Genomic DNA, 18,636 nt, shown 5'->3' with positions numbered 1-18,636 from the left:
TTTATCAAAAAAATCACTTGAAAAGTTTACCTTAGATCTTAAATCTTTAATATTTAATGGCCATGATTCATGGTTAATAATGGTAGTGGAATTTGATGGGCAAGGTTACTTTCTTTCCACTGCCTAATATTAAATTATGGTTCAATTTCATTCAAGTCCTTGGTTTATATTCATTTAAGCCCTTATACAAATTCAAATCAAATTCAACTAATTTTAGCCACTACACAATTTAGTCCAAGTATTATTTTCTTTAAGCAATTAAATAAATCACCTTATAAATGTCGGTACTAATTTTCATAATTAACTAATAACTATACACGATTTAATACTCAAACTATCTTGATTTAATGAAATTCGATCCTAAATTGAACTCTTTGACATCGACAAAAATAAGGTTATTACAGAATATTATTCGCTGAACTAAATTTCATAAATGTACATAAATCGAACTTTATAGACAACTCCTTTATATTTTGTTTGTTTACTGGTGCTAAAAATATTCCCATTTTAACTTATATTACAACAATGGTGTTAAAACTTTAGTATATATTTTTTAGCTCTTGTTTAGTTCGTTTTTATCTTACTTCCATGATTGATTTTATAATTTGAAATAGGTTTAGGAGCTATCCCTTAATCTTATACTAACATTAAATTTTATCCTTTTTTATTTATTTATATGCTTATAAAATTTAATTTTAGAGTTTTTTAAGTTTTAAAAAATAAGGTGTCTAATCTCTTTATACTTTTTTATAAATATAAGTCTAATTATTAATATTATTAAAAATTTTATGTTAAATTTAGATCTATTACAATACTATTTTTATGTTACACGATTATTAAATAAGTATTTATTTATTTTAAAATACCACGCCAATAAATTTAATAAAATGATTTTAACCTCCTGTATTTTTAAAATTGAAGAGTATTTGAATTTTTAACCGTACCAATTTAAACTGGATTGGACCGATTGAGAGATGGATCCACAAAATAGCTTTCAACTAATTAGATTAGGAATCGGTGATTTTTTAATCAAAATGAGGTTTATTGTAACAAGTTAGGTAATTGAGCAATGCTTTGTATATAATTATAAAAACTACGAAGAAAAATATTATAATTTATATAATTAAAAATATTTGCCGGAGTTAAATTGGGTCGAAAGCTAATGTTAGAAAGCACTCTCGATTTCTACTTGGAACTGATCTTTAAGAACATGTTTAAAAGACCAAGGTCGGGTTTAGTATTAAAGGATCGAGGCTACAATGATCCCTTGCTTGCATTTCTAACTTCTTCCGTCGATCGTAGGGCTCCTTGAGCTGGTTTCGGGCTCCTTTTCCCCCCTTGATTTCTTCTCCTTTTTATAAATTGATTTGGGGCTTTTCATCACTGTGTGCTGTTCTCTCTATCTCATGGAGTGGATTTAGTTTCTCACGCCTTTTGTCTGGGATCTCTTGCTTGGGTTTTCTGCTAGTTTGGGTTCTCTCCTTTGCTCAGGCTTTCTACAAACTGCTCTTCCTCTCTTTCTCGGGTCGGGTTTTTGTTACCGTTTTGTAGCCTGTGGTGTTTGGCTTGTCTTGGGCTTTTGGAATTCTGGTTCAGTGTTGGTTTCTGGGGGCTTGTTCTGGGCTTCTCATCGGCTCCATTTTCTGCTCCAATTCAGGAGGTTCAGTGGTCTCGTTTTTTGTTGGTTGATCTGTGGGGCGCCGATATTTGTGTCGCGGCCTCGTGGGTAGCGCGTTTTTCCGACTCGATCTCGCTCGTGCACTCGGAGCTTTGTGGGGACTCTGTTTTGGCCGTTGGTTTTCCAGGGCTCGACTGAGTTTGTTTGTACAGCAAGCCGGAGTCAGGTTTGTGCTTTGTTCTCGGTGTTGTTGGTTGTATTGACTTATCTGCTTTAGATTGATAGAGCTTTGACTTCTTTTTCGCTTTGTCTCTTTGACTGGTTGACATTCGGTTAATTGGTTTCGTGGTTGTTGACCTTCGAATCTCTGAGTATTTGCCGCTGCGCTTTTTAATTTTGTTCCTCTTCTTAGTGTGGTCGTGTTTGTTTGACTGCTGTGGCTTGTAGAGTTTAAGCTGCGCGTCTAGGACTTTCGTGTGCTGAGTTTGTCTTTTCAATTTGTATTTGGTGTGTGGTTTAATCAAAGATAACAAACTTACTCAGGGAGGCTGAGATGAAGAACAGCAATCGGGAGTAATTCTGGTATTAACATACATTTCTTTTAGATGAATGTAGTATATATGTACATGCAGCGATTGTAAAACTACAAACTGTCAATAACCAGATTGTAACAACTTAACTAACAGACTCAACTAACATTTAACTGACACTAACAGTGAGCAACAGCTATTTCCACGTATCATACCCTTCCCATTGAGATAAGCCTTGTCCTCAAGGCTGACAAGATGGAAATTTCTTTTACTGTAAGGTAGATTTCTCTACAAAGATACTCCCTTCAATTGTTGTTTGCCCACCTTCCTCTTCAATTAGGATACATGGAAAACTGGATGCAACTTGGAATGGCTAGGCAAAGCCAATGTATAGGCCACAGCCCCCAACTTGTTAATCACTGCGTATGGCCCAAAATACCTAGGAGCAAGCTTTTGAAATTGCCTTTCATGTAGATAGTTCTGTCTATAGGGATGTAATTTCAAATCAACCCAATCTCCAACATTAAAGTTCTTGTCAGAACAATGCTGATCATCCTGTTATTTCATCCCCTATTGTTCTCTGCTCAAATGATGCCTTAAAACCTTTAACATCTTTGTAGCTGTCAAACTCTCATCAACATAATGTACTTGGGGGTTGCATGGAAAATAGGGAACATGCAAGGGTGCTGGGTACCCATACAAAGCTTCAAAAGGTGTTGTGTCACCACTCTACCAAAGGAAGCCATCTACCCCATGCCTTAGGATGCTCACTAGTCATGCACCTCAAGTATGTCTCCAAGCAGTGATTTACTACTTCGGTTTGACCATTCGTTTGCGGATGACAGGCTGTTGAATGGCTCCATTCCACCCCTTGAAGTCGAAACAGATCCTGCCAAAAATTGCTAAGAAAAATGGTGTCTCGATCACTAATTATTGTATTAGGTAGCCCATGCAATTTGAACACATTATCCATGTAGTGTATGGATGAGACGAACTAATAAATTGAGAGTACTTAGTCAGTCTGTCCACAATGACAAGAATAACTAACTTGTGGAATGTTGGAGGTAACCTTACTTTGAGGCAATTGCTCTAGGCAACTCACTTTCATCAACACCTATAGACATACTATTGATGGAGGAGTCATCAACCCCTTGCATACTTAAACAACGAAGTTGGATCACATTACGTTCTAACAGCAGCTTTCCCATTCCCTTATTGGTTATAGACTCCACCTTATTAGGTTGAGACCCTTCAAAATATGTCTCTTCCCATCCAATGAAAATTCCATGTGCAAATTTTTAAAATCCCAGTGAATTACTCTGAATGTCTCGAGCTATTGAATATCAAAAACCATGTCACGATTCCCTATGGTAGTAACATAACATCAGTCATAAGTAGTACCTTGCAGCATCCCTTGCAAGTCTTTACACATGGTAGTACATGTGAGGTTGTTGCCTTCTACCATATTACTTTCATAGGCTTCACGGTAGTAATTTTGCATCCTAGCTTCTTAGCAGTTTCCAGGTCTAGGAAGTTGTGGGCACTCCTCGAGTTGATCAATATGTGCAAAGGCCTCTTTTTAGCTCGACCAATAACCCTTATGGTCCAATACCCCGTGGCAGTTACACCACTCGTAGCATGGATTGAAATATGAGGATTTTTATCATTCCCAACATCTTTATCATCCAATTCTCCTTGTACCAACGTTATCCAACTCAATCAAGAAGAGTTGCTTGCTTTTGCACCTATGACCAACCTCATACTTTTCATTGCACCAAAAACACAATCCCTTGGTCTTTTTTTTCATCAGAATCAACACTAATTGAATCTTGGCATTTTTGTTTTGTGGGTTGAAAGTTATAAGGTGAATATTGGTATTCGGATTTGGTAAGAGTGGTTTTGGCTTATTAATGGTTTTGGTGGGTGGGGTAAGGTGCAAAGACATAAAAGTGGGTTTCTTGTGAAATGGGTTTAATTCTTGTTGTAAATCGGCTACAGTGGTATCTCAGAGTCTAGCCAAATTAAGAGCATGTGTCAAAGTTTTTGGCATAAACATCTTGACGGGTGGTTGTATACAATTTCTTAGGCCATTAAGGAAGAAAGAAATTTCATATTCTTTAGTAATATTAACCTTGCCTAACAACGTTCCAAATTGATCATGGTACTCAAAAATTGTATCAATTTGTTTGAGACTCAGAAGCTCAACCATGGGGTCGCCAAAATACTTGCCCCCAAATCTGCCCTCCAATACCTACACATAATCCTCCCAAGAAATCTCATCCGGTCCCCCTTTTAACTTGATCCAATTTTGGTGCCATTGCTAGGCACAACCTTCAAGGTGAATAACTGCAAGTTTCACCTTCAAATCAAGAGTCTGATCCACACTAAAGAAATGCTTGCATTGAAACAACCATCCATTCAAATCATCACCATTGAATTTAGGAAACCCCACCTTAGTCTGCCTCGTAGCAAAAATGGTGGTCTCCTATGCGTGGCATGTGAAGCTTGAGAATGAACTTCATGCTCTCCTTACAATTGACTCATAACCTGCGTTTGCTGGAGATTCGAGGTTGTAATATCATTTCTCAAAGCAACAATGATATGTTCTTGATTCTACTCGACCCTACATCTTGGCAAGCATCTCTCCAAAAGGTTCTTTCATGAACTCTTCCAACCTTCTAAGATCATGTGAAGGATTGTTATCTGCCATCATAGGTGCTGGAAAGGAGGCTTTGATGCCAATTTGGTGTGCGGTTTAATTAAAGATTAAGAAATTACTAAGGAAGTTGAGATGAAGAACAACAATTCAGAGTAATACCATGTGAATGATTGTTATCCGCCATCACAAGTGCCAAAAAGGAGGCTCTAATACTAATTTGGTGCGTGGTTTAATCAAAGATAAAGATTTACTCAAGGAAACTAAGATGAGGAACTACATCTGAGTAATTTTGGTATTGTTCTAGAACATAGAAGAAAGGAATATTTTACATAGCTGTTAACATGCATTTCCCTTAGATGAATGTAGTATATATGTACATGTAGCAATTATAAAACTACAAACTGTCAATAATCAAATTGTAACAACTTAACTAACACTAATAGTTAGCAACAACTATTTCCACATATTGGTATTTTGGTTTGGAATTGTCAAGGGCTTGAGTAAACTTCAAAGATATGAGCTTGTTCAAAAACATCACCCTACAATGGTCTTCTTGATGGTAACAAAAAAAATCTAGAGCAAAACTAGAGTGCCTACAGAATCAATTGGGGTATGCTAGTAGCTTCTATGTTGACCCATATGGCAGGGCAAGTGGGGGTGCATTTTGGTGGATATCGGATTAGTGGAGAGTTCCCTTTTTTTATTGATACACAGATTGATGATGGCTCTTCTAGTGGGCTCTAGCATTGCACTTTTGTCTTGGGTCATCCGTAAAGAAGGCAGTAGAGAGGTGTGGGAGATGATCAGCTGCCTTCGGTCTAGGGTGAAAGTAAATGATGTTGCATTGGTGACTTGATGCAGTTTGCTCCTCATATAAGAAAGATGGGAGGCATACAAGGGGACCATAGACAAATTGAACGTTTCAATTCCTTTCTCAATAACTTGTGCCTCATTCAAATGGGTAGTGAGGTGATTTTTCCTGGTCTAATAACAGTCTGGGAGATTAGAATATGAGGCAGAGATTGGTCAAGGTCCTCTATACTTCTTCAAGGTGTACTTATCTTTTATGCATATGGTTTGATCTTCCTGTATTTGTTTGGTGTAAAGGGGGAGTGGGGAGACATATCAAGTCTATATAACAGTTAAACAAATCTATGATCTGTTGCAGTAAATAGGGTATCTGAGTCCGGTTCTGTCTTGTTTGTTTTTTCGGGTAAAAGGATGGATGTTTGTAATATGATTTGAAATCTATCGAAACCTGAAAATTGGAAGTGCAACAGGATCTATATAGAATAGTGCATATTCCAGGAAGGATCTCATACGATGTGGCTTTATTACTTGTTTAACTTTCAGATAAAGAACCAAATTTTATAAAAGGTAATCTCTACAAATTTTGACAATTGCAAGGTAATTCAATCTGTGTTATTTATTTCAACCTTCATTCTTGGTGAATAATACATAGATGAGGAATCTTTTGACTGTCATCCATACTTTATCATCTGTTTGTTTGACATCTCTCTTTGGATTCTACTGCTGGCAAGTTTCTTCAAATATGCATCAAATGATATGACTACATCTTAATTTAAGATTAACTTTTTTCCCTTTTAGTGAGGTTTGGTCATTCAAAAAAGCGTATACGGATTTCAGTTTTAATTATGATTATACTCACCATATATGGATTTCATTTTTCTTTGATATTAACTTTCTGTTGCTGCCACTCCTGTTGCATTTCCAATTTAAGATTAATTGGATTTAGATTAAATCTTTTTCCCTTTTATTGAGGTTTGGTCATTTGAAAAAGCATATTTGGATTTCATTTTTAATTATGATTATACTTACCGTATATGGATTTCATTTATCTTTGATGTGAACTTTCTGTTGCTGCCGCTCACTGTTCCTGATGGTCATGTTTGTCGTGCAGGAATAAAGAAAGCTGTTTGGTTTCAGGAAGTTTGGCAGGAATTTCTAGGGCATTATTATATTCGTGTTGGCTACGTTTTGGCTTTCAGATATGAAGGAAATTCCACGTTCAGTGTTCGTATATTTAATTTGTACAACTCGGAAATAAATTATCATTAATAAACTATCAACCTAATGCTCTCATTGGTACTGAATACAATCGCAGAAAACAATATCCATTTGAACAACTTCAAGATAATGAATGCATATCTCCAGCACTGCAGAATATGTTTGGTGGCTCTAAACTTAGCAACTGCATAAACTGGGGTGGTGATGTCAATCGTCAAAATCCAAAGGCTGTGAATAATCAACCTATTCGAGGTATGGCTTTCCATTAATGCATTTGAACTTAAAAAATTCTGCTAATGAGGTGAAATTGCGTACTTCAGGTTCAGGTGCTATGAAACCAGAACCAAAAAAGCGTGGGAGGAAGCGGAAGTTTGATCCTAGTAAGTCTTTTTAACTAAATTTTTTTTTTCTTTTCTTGCAGTTTGCGAGGATGGAATTTCTGATCATTTGTCAAATGAACTGTAGATGTTCAGGATTCATCTGCTGGACGTGAAGATGATGCTGACATGCGCCTTAGGTGCTATGAAAGTGCTTCTGCCCGAAAGAGAACCGTGACAGCTGAAGAAAGAGAGAGAGCAATTAATGCGGCCAAAGCATTTGAGCCTATTAACCCTTTCTGCAGGGTTGTCTTGCGACCATCATATCTATACAGGGGATGTATTATGGTGAGCATTGAATATGATATGCTATACATGTATTTTTCAGTTTCATCTTATAGCATGCCTCAGTGTGCATTTCAATTTTTTTTTCTCTTGCAGTACTTACCATCGTGCTTTGCTGAGAAACATCTAAGTGGGGTTTCGGATTCCATTAAACTTCAGCTTCCTGATGGGAGACAGTGGTCTGTACGATGTCGTTATAAAGGAGGAAAGGCTAAGTTCAGTCGGGGATGGTACGAATTTACATTGGAGAATAATTTGGGAGAAGGGGATGTCTGTGTCTTTGAACTGCTCAGATCAAGGGAAATCGTGCTCAAAGTTACTGTATTTCGTGTACTGGAAAGCGGTGGACTAATGCACCGGTCTCAATGAATGCCTGCTAAGTTAAGCCATCTTAGATTATAGAGAGCTGGAAATTTCAGGAATGTCAAAAACTATGTCAAGTAACTCGTTCTTCTCAGGTGACGGTGTAACCAATCTGGTTCCATAAGAAATTAGCTGCTGTGCATGTTTAGCTGCTTAAGATAATGGATTCTAAAATTCTCTGGCTTGACTAGGTTTGTTAGTAGATTTCTCTAGTTTATGTTGAACCCGATTGGGAAATTGTGTTTTAGACTTGATGTTATGGTCTGCTTGGTTGGTTTGAAATTGAATTTTTCATTCCTCTTGTTGCTTTCAAGCTGCTGTCTTATATTGGTTAAGCTTTTTTACTGCTGAAAATTTGTGGCACTGCTTTCAGATTGCAACAGAGATTATAGATCCTATATTTCATGAATGTTGATAAGTTTTTCTCATAATAGTTATAGTTGTCATTGATTTGCATTTGTATTTTGAAAAGATGTTTATCATTTATCAATAAGCTAAACTACACATTGGGAGCAAGGTCTCACTTTGTTTGTTATTAGTCGTGGTGTTATGAGAGTCTCAGTTGAATTGCAAGGAAACTTATGTTGTCTGCACTTTTTACACCTAATCTTAAACTTGTTGAGAGCGACAGCTTGCAACATTCTAATTTCTACACAATCATAACATCAGAGAAATAACCAGGTTTTGAAACTCCTTGTTGATTCAAATATGCAGCTTTTTATGATCCCAACAGCAGGTGGAGTGCAAAACAAAAACCCTTCATGTCCAGATCTTAGTCTCGAGTTTGTTCTATGTACTATACTTACCATATATATAAGCCTTTGACATGAAATAAATTTTAAAGCCTAACTTCTACTTAAGTAAAAGGTGGAGATGGGTGTTGGATCAAATTTTATCACAGTTGAGTTGGTCGGTATTATTTTGTTATTGAAAATTTTTAAATTTTTTAAAAAAAGTTTTAAATAAGTTGAATTAAAATTTTGCTGAAAATATAATTAAATTCCTAGTTAGAGAACATAGATATGATAATATATATTTACAATTTTTTTTAAGAAAAATGAGAAACAATATAAATTTGAGTTGTTTATTTACTTGTTTAAACTTTATGTCTAAGGAAAAAAATTAAAATTGTATAATTTAACATTTTTATAGAAGTTTTTAGACTTTCATATATATATATATATATATATATTATAAAAAGATATATTTTTAAAAAATATATTCTTTACAAAAAAATCTTAAAAAATATTCTTTTTTTTGAAAATTTGAAGATTATTTGAATTTTTCTTTTGTAATTTATTATTTGATTTACTTAAGTTGTAAACATCTAACTCACCTTAAAATGAAAATTTAAATTATTTATTCGAATTAATTAAAAAATAAAATAATTTATTTCAATTAATCCAAAATTTAGTCTATCAAGATTAATGTTAAGCAAGAAAGTTCTACTAGAATTTAATGTAATGTAACTGATTCTGGCATTATTTGTAGTTGGACCCCACAAAAGGGTAAGTTTGATGGATGGTGCAAGAAAATAAAATAGAAAAACAAGAAAAATCTTATTGCATAGCATAGAAAGTGTCAAAGGAATGTAAGAAGTTGATCATCACAGTCTCTGAGTGTCTGGTGGTCAAACAACAACATAAAGCTAGCTACTCCAAAAGAAAACAATGTCACAGCCAACGGGTCCATCTTTGCCTCACAAGAAATCCTGCATCTTCTACAAGTTAATGGTGGCCTCCATTCTTCATGACAAGAAGCTTGTTAAGTTCTCTTTCTCTCTCTTTGTTTGGTCTCTGGCAAAGTTGTAAACTTGCTGCAAGATTTATTTCCTTCCCTCTTTATTTTCCCTTGTTCTCTCGCTCTCTTTGGGAAAGTTGTAAACTTGCATGAAGGGTACTTTCTTTTTGACTTGTTTAGTTGGTATGGAAGTTCAAAGAAAACAAATTTAGGGGTTTTGCATCAAAATTGAACCTATTTTCCAAGTTTCAAGAACATACTTGGATCATACAAACCAGTCTTTCCCCTACTGTAATTAAAGAGGAAGAGAAAAAAAAAATGTACTTGAAAGTTTCAAGCTTTATTTGGTTGCTGTAAAAAGCTGAATCAAAAAGATTGAACTGTTAACATTTCTACTTTACCTTTTGGATCATCAAACACTTTTTGCTTGCTTCATTATCTTATTATATTGTATTTGATCTCTTCAATTAGTTGGATTCCCACTAATCTTTTCAAATATCCATAATGGGTGTTTTCTTTTTCCACTTTATTTCATGTTTTGGCCTTGAAAATCTGTTCTTTGGGTACTCTCCATGAAAAAATTGCATTAAAGTAATTGCAAGTTGTGGTTATTGTAACGCCCTTCTGATTTAATTATCATCAATGACTGTTACAACCACTATATGGCTTATATTATATTTTTCCCAGATATTGACATTTTTTTTGTTTTTTTAATTGGTAAATCTTTGTTTTTCAGCTGCAATGTTCAAAGCAATTAAAAACATGCTGTGTTGTGATAAAACTGAATGATGTATCGAAAGTATGATCAGTCATTGATTCTGCATCATTGTTACCGCATTGTCTCTTCTAGTTCATTCGATTTTGAAACGGATTCTAACTTGGTTTTTGTACTTACAGAAGATCCCGAATAAGTTTGTCAAGAAATTTGGTCATGAACTCTCTTCCATCACTACACTTAACGTTCCCAGTGGTCGTCTCTGGCTAGTGGAATTGAGGAAAGAAAACAAAAGAGTGTGGCTTGATTGTGGTTGGACTGTGTTTGTTGAATACTATTCTATCTGCAGTGGTTATTTCTTGGTCTTTAGATATGACGGGAATTCACATTTCAATGTTCATATATATAATCTGAATGCTTCAGAGATAAACTATCAGTCTAATGGTCTAAATGATTCTCGAGAACCTGGTCACGATAAACATTTAAAAGATGTAGAAGATGGTGCCTTTGCTCAGATTCTGCGTTCTCAACCTACATCATCTAGTTCATGCTTTTTGATTGATGATGATTTTGATGAATGTGTAGATCATGATAGGAAGAAACGTAAGAACTCTACATTTCTTGATCAGAAAAACAATGTGGATGATTTACGAGCAACGGTTCAATCCACTCGAGACAAAGGCATTCAGTTTAATGGGGTTGAGCTTACAAGTGCCGCAGATGAAGGTGGACTGAATTTCTTGAATGGAACACAAAAGAACACCAAAGAAATAAAACAAGAAATCGAACCCGGTAAGCTCCTGGAACTTAATGCTTTCTTTATAGGGTGTTCGTAATTGACTTTTTCTCATCTCTAATTCATTGAAAGATATAGATGAATACAAGTCGTTAGGCAAATTCATTGTAAAAGAAGAGCTTCCAGCCATGAACTCCCCAAGAAGCGATCATAAGAAACGGCGAGATGCAACGGCAGAAGGAAAACAGATTGCTTTACGTGCAGCTGCAATGTTCAAACCCGATAATCCTTTCTGCAGGGTTATCCTACGACCATCCTATGTATACAAGGGAATATTTCTAGTAAGCCCTTGAAATATGATTTGATATAATTTGTTGAGCTTTGAAATATTTTTTGACAAAGGTTGTCACTCCTTTTTGCTTCTGCAGCATATCCCTCGCTGCTTTGCTCTGAGATACCTGAACGGAGTTGATGGGATTGTTACACTTCAGGTGTCCGAAGGGAAAAAGTGGCCGGTCCGATGTATTTATGGGCAGAGCAGTTGGAAGTTTAGCAAAGGATGGGCTGAATTTGTCTTGGACAATAATTTAGACGAAGGGGATGTTTGTGTATTTGAGCTGATTAGCACAAAGGAGATTGTGCTGAAAGTTACCATATTCCGTGTTCTTGAAGATGGCGTAGCAGTGAACCAACTATAATCCCGTCATTTGTTTGTTCACCAGCTATTACTGTCAGGTACATCTTTCCTTTCCTGCTACACAACATTGAGATCGTCCCGAAATGCAATTTCATAACTTTAAATAATAATAACAACAATATCAAACTCGATTAAGACGGTATAAATTTGTCGTAGATTTACCTAGAGGTTGAAGTAATAACTTGGCTAAAAGATATCAAAGATAGAAAGAATGAGGCTAATGGTTATACTTCTCATATTATATGTTTTGGCTGCTATGTTGTATATACGAAATTCCGAAGTACAAAAACGATTGAATAGCGTGTATGGTGTTTGCAGGAGTTGATCATACTTGTCTCTGCATATCAATGCTTGTATTTGTAGCGTTAGGTTGCTTCATGCTTCAATGTGAAAAGCCTTTTTGATGTTTCAGTGTGAAGAAAAGTGTCCATATCTTTGTAGCCTAATGTGTAGAAAACTAGATTCCTAATTGTTGGAATTTTATTATGTAAATATTCTATGTTTTGCCCTTAATATTTGATGAATTAACGATATGAAATTTTATGCATAAAGAATTAAAAATGAAGTGAATTAAACAATGTTGAATTATAAACCAATTGAATTGAACTTTTTTTTTTAATTTTATAAAATAAATGATATTATTTTTTGTAATTTCTATCATATAAAAATGATAACATTATTTTTTAAATATTAAAAGATTTGTTTTAGTTATTTATATTCTAAACTTAACTTCTAAAGAAATTTTAGGAATAAAAGGGTAAAATTATGATTTTCATCCTTGTATTAACAATGTTATGTTTTAGTCCAAATTACTAACATTGTTAAAAAATATAGTTCATGTGGATTTAAAAAAAAATCAAAAACATGAGATTAAGTTTTTTAATGACAAATTAGTGAAAATAATTATTTTAATAATATTATAATTTCACTTTTATACACTATATCTCGTTCAAGATTTATGGTTCAAGATTAAATCTCGTGTTTGAACTACAAGACGAAAGTCGATAATGACAAGAAAAGAGAAAAAAAATTAGAACATACAGATTTTACGTGAAAACCCTTTTGGGAAAAAATCACGGGCAGAGAAGAAGAAAATTTACTATGTCGAATTCTAATAATTACAAGGAGTATAGACTGCATCTATTTATAGGTTTAGAAAACTTCATTCTAATCAACATCTAATAGAAGTAATGCAGTAAGGTTGAAACACCTTATTTAAATCAATATCAAACAAAGGAAGTAAACTTCTATATAGATTCTTCTTGTGCAGCCTGTACTGTTTGGGCCTTCAGCCTTCGCCAACCAAGTCTAAACAATACTCAAACTTGGTTATAGGAAGTGACTTAGTCATCATATCTGCAGGATTATCATGAGTACTGATTTTGCTCACAACAATATCAGCACAAGCAATAATATTACGAACAAAATGATACCGAACAACAATGTACTTTGTTCTCTCATGAAACATTTGATCTTTCGTAAGAAAGATGACACTTTGACTGTCACAAAATGCTTTACTGATTTGAAGGTCGTCATCGAGTTCACTAAAGAGCCCTTTTAACAAAATAGTTTTTTTAGAAACCTCAGTATTTGCTATGTACTCAACTTCAGTGGTAGACAAAGTGACAACAGTTTGCAAGATATAACTTGTGAGATATCTTCTTTTATCAAGGTCTTCAGCAAAATTAGCATCAACATACCCAATGACTCTATCTCTATTTCTTCCAAACTGTAAACAAGCAATAGTAGTGCCTCGTAAGTATCTCAAAATCCACTGAATTGCTTTACAATATTCTTTATCAGGGTTCGCCGTGTATCTACTAATTGCACTAACTGCATATAATAAATCTAGACATGAACAAACCATAGCATACATATGAGATCCCACTGCACTAGGATATGAAACATTTGACATGTAGTCAATCTCATCATTTGATTATGGAGACAAAGTTGATGAAAGTTTGAAATGGGCTGTTAAAAGAGTACTAATAGGCTTAGCACCCTACATATTGAACCTGTAAAGAACTTTATCAATGTACCATTTCTGACTTAAGTACAATTTACTTACTTTTCTATCTGTGAGAATCTCCATACCAAGTATCTTCTTTGTTGCTCCCAAATCCTTCATCTCAAATTCTTCACTAAACTAGGCTTTAACTTTTTTTTATCTCTTTTTTATCTTTTGTTGCTATCAACATGTCATCAATATAAAGGAGTAGATACACAAAATAACCATCATTGTTCTTTTTAAAATAAACACAACTATCAAAGCTACTTCTTTTAAAATCATGAGAAGTCATAAAAGAATCAAACCTCTAATATCGCTGCTTTGGTGACTGTTTCAAGTCATAAAGGGACTTTTTCAACAAGCAAACATAGTCCTCTTTTTTCGAGACTGTAAAGCCCTCTGGTTGTTGCATGTAAATATCATCATCAAGTTCTGTATGCAAGACGTTGCTTTTATATCTAATTGTTTGAGCTCCAAATCATAAATGACCACAATACCAAGCAAGACTCAAATCAAACTGTTTCATAATTAGAGAAAACACATCTGTGAAGTCCACACCTGAAATCTGATTGTAACCTTTTGTAATAAGTCTTGCTTTATATCTGAGTTCTTCAACTTTTGGAGTCCGTTCTTTCCTCTTATACACCCATTTACAACGAACAACCTTCTTACCTTTAGGAAGCTTCGCAATGTCCTATGTTCTGTTCTTGTGGAGTGACTCCAACTCTTCTCCCATGGCAAAAATTACCATCTATATCTTCAGCCACATTTAAAGCATAAACAACTATATCAGCCTCGACATACCTCTTTGGAGGTTTAATTTCTCTTCTAGTTCTGTTTTGGCAATAGAATATTATGGTGAAAAAGTGACTATGTTCTAATTTTCTGTACTAACTTGAGGAGTCGACTCTGTTGTAGATACTAAATCAATCTAAAGCTCCACTTGCTTTTGTTATTCTTTATTTGAAGAGTCTTTAAGAGATAAGTTAGGTAGCATAGCCGTTTTATCAAAAACAACATCTCTACTAATGATAATTTTTCTATTTCCAGGACGCCATAACTTATACCCTTTTACACTAGCCTTATAACTAAGAAAAACACATTTAATAGATCTCAGTTCCAATTTTTCATTATCAACATAAGCATACGTAGGACACCCAAAAATATTTAAATAAAAAATCAGTAGGCTTACCAAATCATATATCTTGTGGAGTCTTTTTCTCATTGGAAGCAGATAGAGATCGGCAATCGAAAAACATGCAGTAGAGATTGCTTCAGCCCAAAACGACTTTGGTAAATTAACATTTGGCAACATACATCGAACTTTCTCCATGATCATTCTGTTCATTCGTTCTGCAATGCCATTTTGCTGTGGAGTATGACGAACTATTAAGTGTCTCACGATCCCTTCTGATTTGCACAATTCGTTAAATTCATCAGAATAGAACTCTAAGCCATTATCTGTCTGGAGGTGTTTTATCTGTTTTCCTGTCTGTTTCTCAACCATAGTTTTCCAAGACTTGAATGTAAAAAACACATCGTTTTTCTGCTTCAGAAAGAACGCTCAAACTTTTCTAGAAAAATCATCAATAAGAGTTAGCATATAATTAGCTCTACCTTTGGAAGGCACTTTGGATAGTCCCAAAGATCAGAAATAATATAATCCAACATTCCCTTCGTGTTATGGATTCCTCTAGTGAATCAAACTTTCTTTTGCTTCCCAAAAACGTAATGCTTACAGAACTTCAGTTTGCTAATACCTTATTCATCAAAAAGTCATCTTTTGTTCAATTTTGCCATGTCGTTTTCACTCATATGCACTAGAAAGCAATGTTAATAATGTTGCTTAATTTTGGTGAAAAAGTCATTTCTCTATTAAAGAAACAGATTTGTATATCATGTTGAGAACAAAGCTTTTTTTTTACGAAAAACACGTGACTATTCTTTGATGAAAATCGCGTTTTATTAATAATATCAAAACAATTCCAATTTATCCTAATTTTTCTTACGTAACCAAAAACTTAATACTGGATTTCTAGCAAAAGCTTGGCTGCGGAAAATTTACTTGAAAATTTTGTCTTTAAAAGGAAAACTCATTATATATTCATAAATACGCCATTTGTTTAAAGTTTTTGTTATGGAAAACTTGTTTAATAGAATAAATATCAAGCCAAAAATAAAGTCCCAAACACAATTTAAAAAGTCTAAAATGTCCAAAAAGTCCATATAAACAAAAAAAAGTCCAATGCGTACTTAAACCGAAAGTGTGAAATCCAAGCTCCAGAGTCTCTGTCCAATCTTAAGTCTGAGGATCACCTGAAACGAAACAAACAAACGTGTGAGCTTTACGCCCAGTGTGTAATTTGACCCATGGTAAATATATAGATGAATCAGAGTGTATCATAGCATATCAAATTTCACAACAGAGCATATCTTTTATCATATCTTATCATATCATATTTCATATTATGTCGTAGCACATTTCATATCATATCATATCCTACCCTCATTCGCTACGCACCATCTCCGTCCAACCAATCACACCAACCATCCATCCAATCACACCAATATGTGGTGGTATGCCACTCATAAATATGCATCTGAGTTGCCAAACAGAAATTTTACGGTTTAGTCGCCATAGTTGCAGTAAAAACTGCCATATAGTATTGCTACATCATGTTACATCCAACCCCAAAACATAGACAAAATTATACATACATATACCATAAGTCTTAAGACATGCATATTGATATATTTTCTTTTAAGGAACATAGCATAGCATATAGTTTATACATAACACAACTTACTTAGCATACTTCCTAAGCTTACCCTTATGTATATACGAACTAAAACTTACATTTTTCCAGGTCTACATGATGCCCACGAAGCTAATTTTTGAGTCCCTTATTCGACCCCTAATTGGGCCTTAAAATTGGCTAAAAAAGCCCATACAACCCAACAAGCTAGCCCATGTGGTCCACACGGTCTACCAATCCAAGTCGTGTAATCACACACGATCGTGTGCCACACATGATCTACTACACGGCTTGGCACACAACCATGTGGCATTAGGAAATTTCAAAAATAGCCTTGTTTTACAATTTTCTTGAGTTTAAAGCAATATTTTGGGTTAGTTTCATACACTTGGCAGCAAGAATGATCCACCACACAATCATACTCTTTGAACCCTACAATTAACAACTTTGATTTAATACAAAAATTCCATTTAAAATTACCCTTTTATTAAAGAACACAGTTTCAACTTACACAAACGAGCACTTACCACAAAATTACAACAACTTCGGCCGTTCCAAAAACTTAATTTGTAGGAGGTTCGTCTACCACCACGCGCTCTGCTCTTAACCACAAAAACAAACCCATAATACAACATTACTCATAAAATAATTTATCAATGAATTTTCACTTCGAATAATGAAATCCCAACCTCAAAAATTAACCTTTCAAACAACTTACCAACCTCGACCAAATCCACCACGAGGAAAGGAAAGAAATAAGCGAAACAGCGGAATCACAAGAAGCAATAACAGAGCTTTTTGTGCAATAAAAAAATTTTCAATGAAGAAAAGAAGGAAGGCAAATGGTAGAATAGAAAAAGAAGAAACAGATGGTCGATAAGAGGAAAAGAAAATAAAGAAAGAAAGAAAAATAATAATAAAATAGGATAAAGAGAAAGAAAGAGACTTGAGAGGCTTTTAGGGGATAATAACAAACTAAATACCCACTAAATCTACTCCCCTCAGCTTATCCAAAATTGGAATTCAACACAATTTCTATCACTTAGGCGCACAAGCATGGAAGCAAAAATTTATTATTATTTTTTCTACTTTGCAACTACCGGAATTTGAACTCAAGACCTAAAATAAACTTCAAAAGCACTTAAACAACACACCTAATCAAATTATCTAACAAACTTGACCAATCAAAATCTAAGAAATTTTAGGGCATTACACAAGTAGTTCTTCAATCCAATACCGGTGCTTTGAAAAATTACCACCTTCATTTTCTAACTAAAATTATAACTATGAAATCCCTTTATTAAACTTTTTGCATCTTGGATAAACCCACTGATGTTGGAATGATTTGTCCCCTTTGCCCTAAGTTTATTGACAATGAAAGCACAACCCCTTTCAACAATGACATCCATAAATCTCAAATCGAGAGCAAATTCAAGGCCATGGAAACATGCAAGAGCCTCAACTGCACTTGGGCCAGATATGCATGAATTTCTTTTAGTACAAGCTACAAGGACATGACCATTATGGTCTCTAATAACAATGCCAGATATTGAATCATGGGTCTCTTTCTTGTATAAGGCATCAAACTTGACTTTTACCAGTGAGGCCGTCGAAGGGTTCTATCACAATTTTCATGTAGTTTTAAATTAGTTTAAGTGGCAAATCTTTTTTATTTTAAAATTGTCATATAATCTAATTTAATGAACTTCCTTAGACTGACTTATCAATTGAACTTCAATTATTAAATCAAAAAAATTGAGAAACTAAATTTTTGAAATTAAAAGTATAGAAACTAAAAGTGCAAAAGAATATATACAAACTAGAGCATAATTAATATATATATTTAATATATTATATTAGTATCCAATTTGTTAAAGTAATATTACTATTCTAAATTCTAATTGTTTTTATATGTGCACAATTTTATACAAATATAGGTACAAATTGTCGTGTGGTTTTAGGCAGTCCCACACCCCTATCCGTTGTGTCGTCTTCAACTGATTCAGCCCTCAAGATTGACTTCTCGACACTAATTGCCCGCTAATAGAAGAGATTTCCTTCCTCCATCTAGCTACCCACTTTTTAATGTGAACACTATTATATGTTTGAATACTCCTTTCAGGG

At 34.4% G+C, this 18,636-nt stretch overlaps 2 protein-coding genes and 1 long non-coding RNA gene across 12 annotated transcripts; 2 read left to right on the top strand and 1 right to left on the bottom strand.

Moving 5' to 3' along the window:
• Window positions 1-1,115: 1,115 nt before the first annotated feature.
• LOC121225622 (B3 domain-containing protein REM19) lies at window positions 1,116-8,173 on the top strand. The gene is made up of 6 exons (XM_041110011.1): window positions 1,116-1,844; window positions 6,729-6,841; window positions 6,933-7,087; window positions 7,156-7,215; window positions 7,301-7,500; window positions 7,594-8,173. Exons 2-6 carry the CDS (start codon window positions 6,819-6,821, stop codon window positions 7,864-7,866), a joined length of 711 nt encoding a protein of 236 aa, XP_040965945.1. The 5' UTR covers window positions 1,116-1,844; window positions 6,729-6,818; the 3' UTR covers window positions 7,867-8,173.
• Window positions 8,174-9,412: 1,239 nt separating this feature from the next.
• On the top strand, window positions 9,413-12,261 carry LOC121203107 (B3 domain-containing transcription factor VRN1). 7 transcript variants are annotated; one of them, XM_041110005.1, is made up of 6 exons: window positions 9,413-9,623; window positions 10,337-10,399; window positions 10,501-11,107; window positions 11,184-11,392; window positions 11,480-11,786; window positions 12,067-12,261. In XM_041110005.1, the coding sequence occupies exons 1-5, from the start codon at window positions 9,531-9,533 to the stop codon at window positions 11,747-11,749; spliced, it is 1,242 nt and encodes a 413-aa protein (XP_040965939.1). In that variant the 5' UTR covers window positions 9,413-9,530; the 3' UTR covers window positions 11,750-11,786; window positions 12,067-12,261. The 7 variants fall into 7 exon arrangements, with proteins under 7 accessions (XP_040965939.1, XP_040965938.1, XP_040965942.1 ...); XM_041110004.1 differs by having other exon boundaries at window positions 10,498-11,107; XM_041110006.1 differs by having other exon boundaries at window positions 9,415-9,623; window positions 10,498-11,107; window positions 11,190-11,392.
• Window positions 12,262-13,380: 1,119 nt separating this feature from the next.
• On the bottom strand, window positions 13,381-18,075 carry LOC121225620 (uncharacterized). 4 transcript variants are annotated; one of them, XR_005923474.1, is made up of 4 exons: window positions 17,231-18,075; window positions 17,040-17,109; window positions 14,315-16,072; window positions 13,969-14,188 (listed from the first exon to the last, which is right to left on the bottom strand). It is a non-coding gene; the product is annotated as an uncharacterized lncRNA (long non-coding RNA). The 4 variants fall into 4 exon arrangements; XR_005923473.1 differs by having other exon boundaries at window positions 13,969-14,513; window positions 14,949-16,072; window positions 17,231-18,071; XR_005923471.1 differs by having other exon boundaries at window positions 13,381-16,072; window positions 17,231-18,060.
• Between the last annotated feature and the right edge of the window lie 561 nt (window positions 18,076-18,636).

This window comes from Gossypium hirsutum, chromosome D13, assembly GCF_007990345.1.
Source record: "Gossypium hirsutum isolate 1008001.06 chromosome D13, Gossypium_hirsutum_v2.1, whole genome shotgun sequence".
NCBI classification, from domain to species: Eukaryota; Viridiplantae; Streptophyta; class Magnoliopsida; order Malvales; family Malvaceae; genus Gossypium; species Gossypium hirsutum.
The sequence above is the reverse complement of the archived record's forward strand: the minus strand, read 5'-3'. Positions and strand labels throughout refer to the sequence as shown.

Excerpts from the sequence above, each read along its gene's own strand:
- LOC121225622 (XM_041110011.1), top strand. The coding sequence starts at position 6,819 with ATGAAGGAAATTCCACGTTCAGT. Across the intron at positions 6,842-6,932 it reads AAGGAAATTCCACGTTCAGT|AAAACAATATCCATTTGAAC; the intron begins GTTCGTATATTT and ends ATACAATCGCAG. Across the intron at positions 7,501-7,593 it reads TATACAGGGGATGTATTATG|TACTTACCATCGTGCTTTGC; the intron begins GTGAGCATTGAA and ends TTTCTCTTGCAG.
- LOC121203107 (XM_041110004.1), top strand. The coding sequence starts at position 9,531 with ATGTCACAGCCAACGGGTCCATCTTTGCCTCACAAGAAATCCTGCATC. Across the intron at positions 11,108-11,183 it reads AAAACAAGAAATCGAACCCG|ATATAGATGAATACAAGTCG; the intron begins GTAAGCTCCTGG and ends ATTCATTGAAAG. Across the intron at positions 11,393-11,479 it reads TATACAAGGGAATATTTCTA|CATATCCCTCGCTGCTTTGC; the intron begins GTAAGCCCTTGA and ends TTGCTTCTGCAG.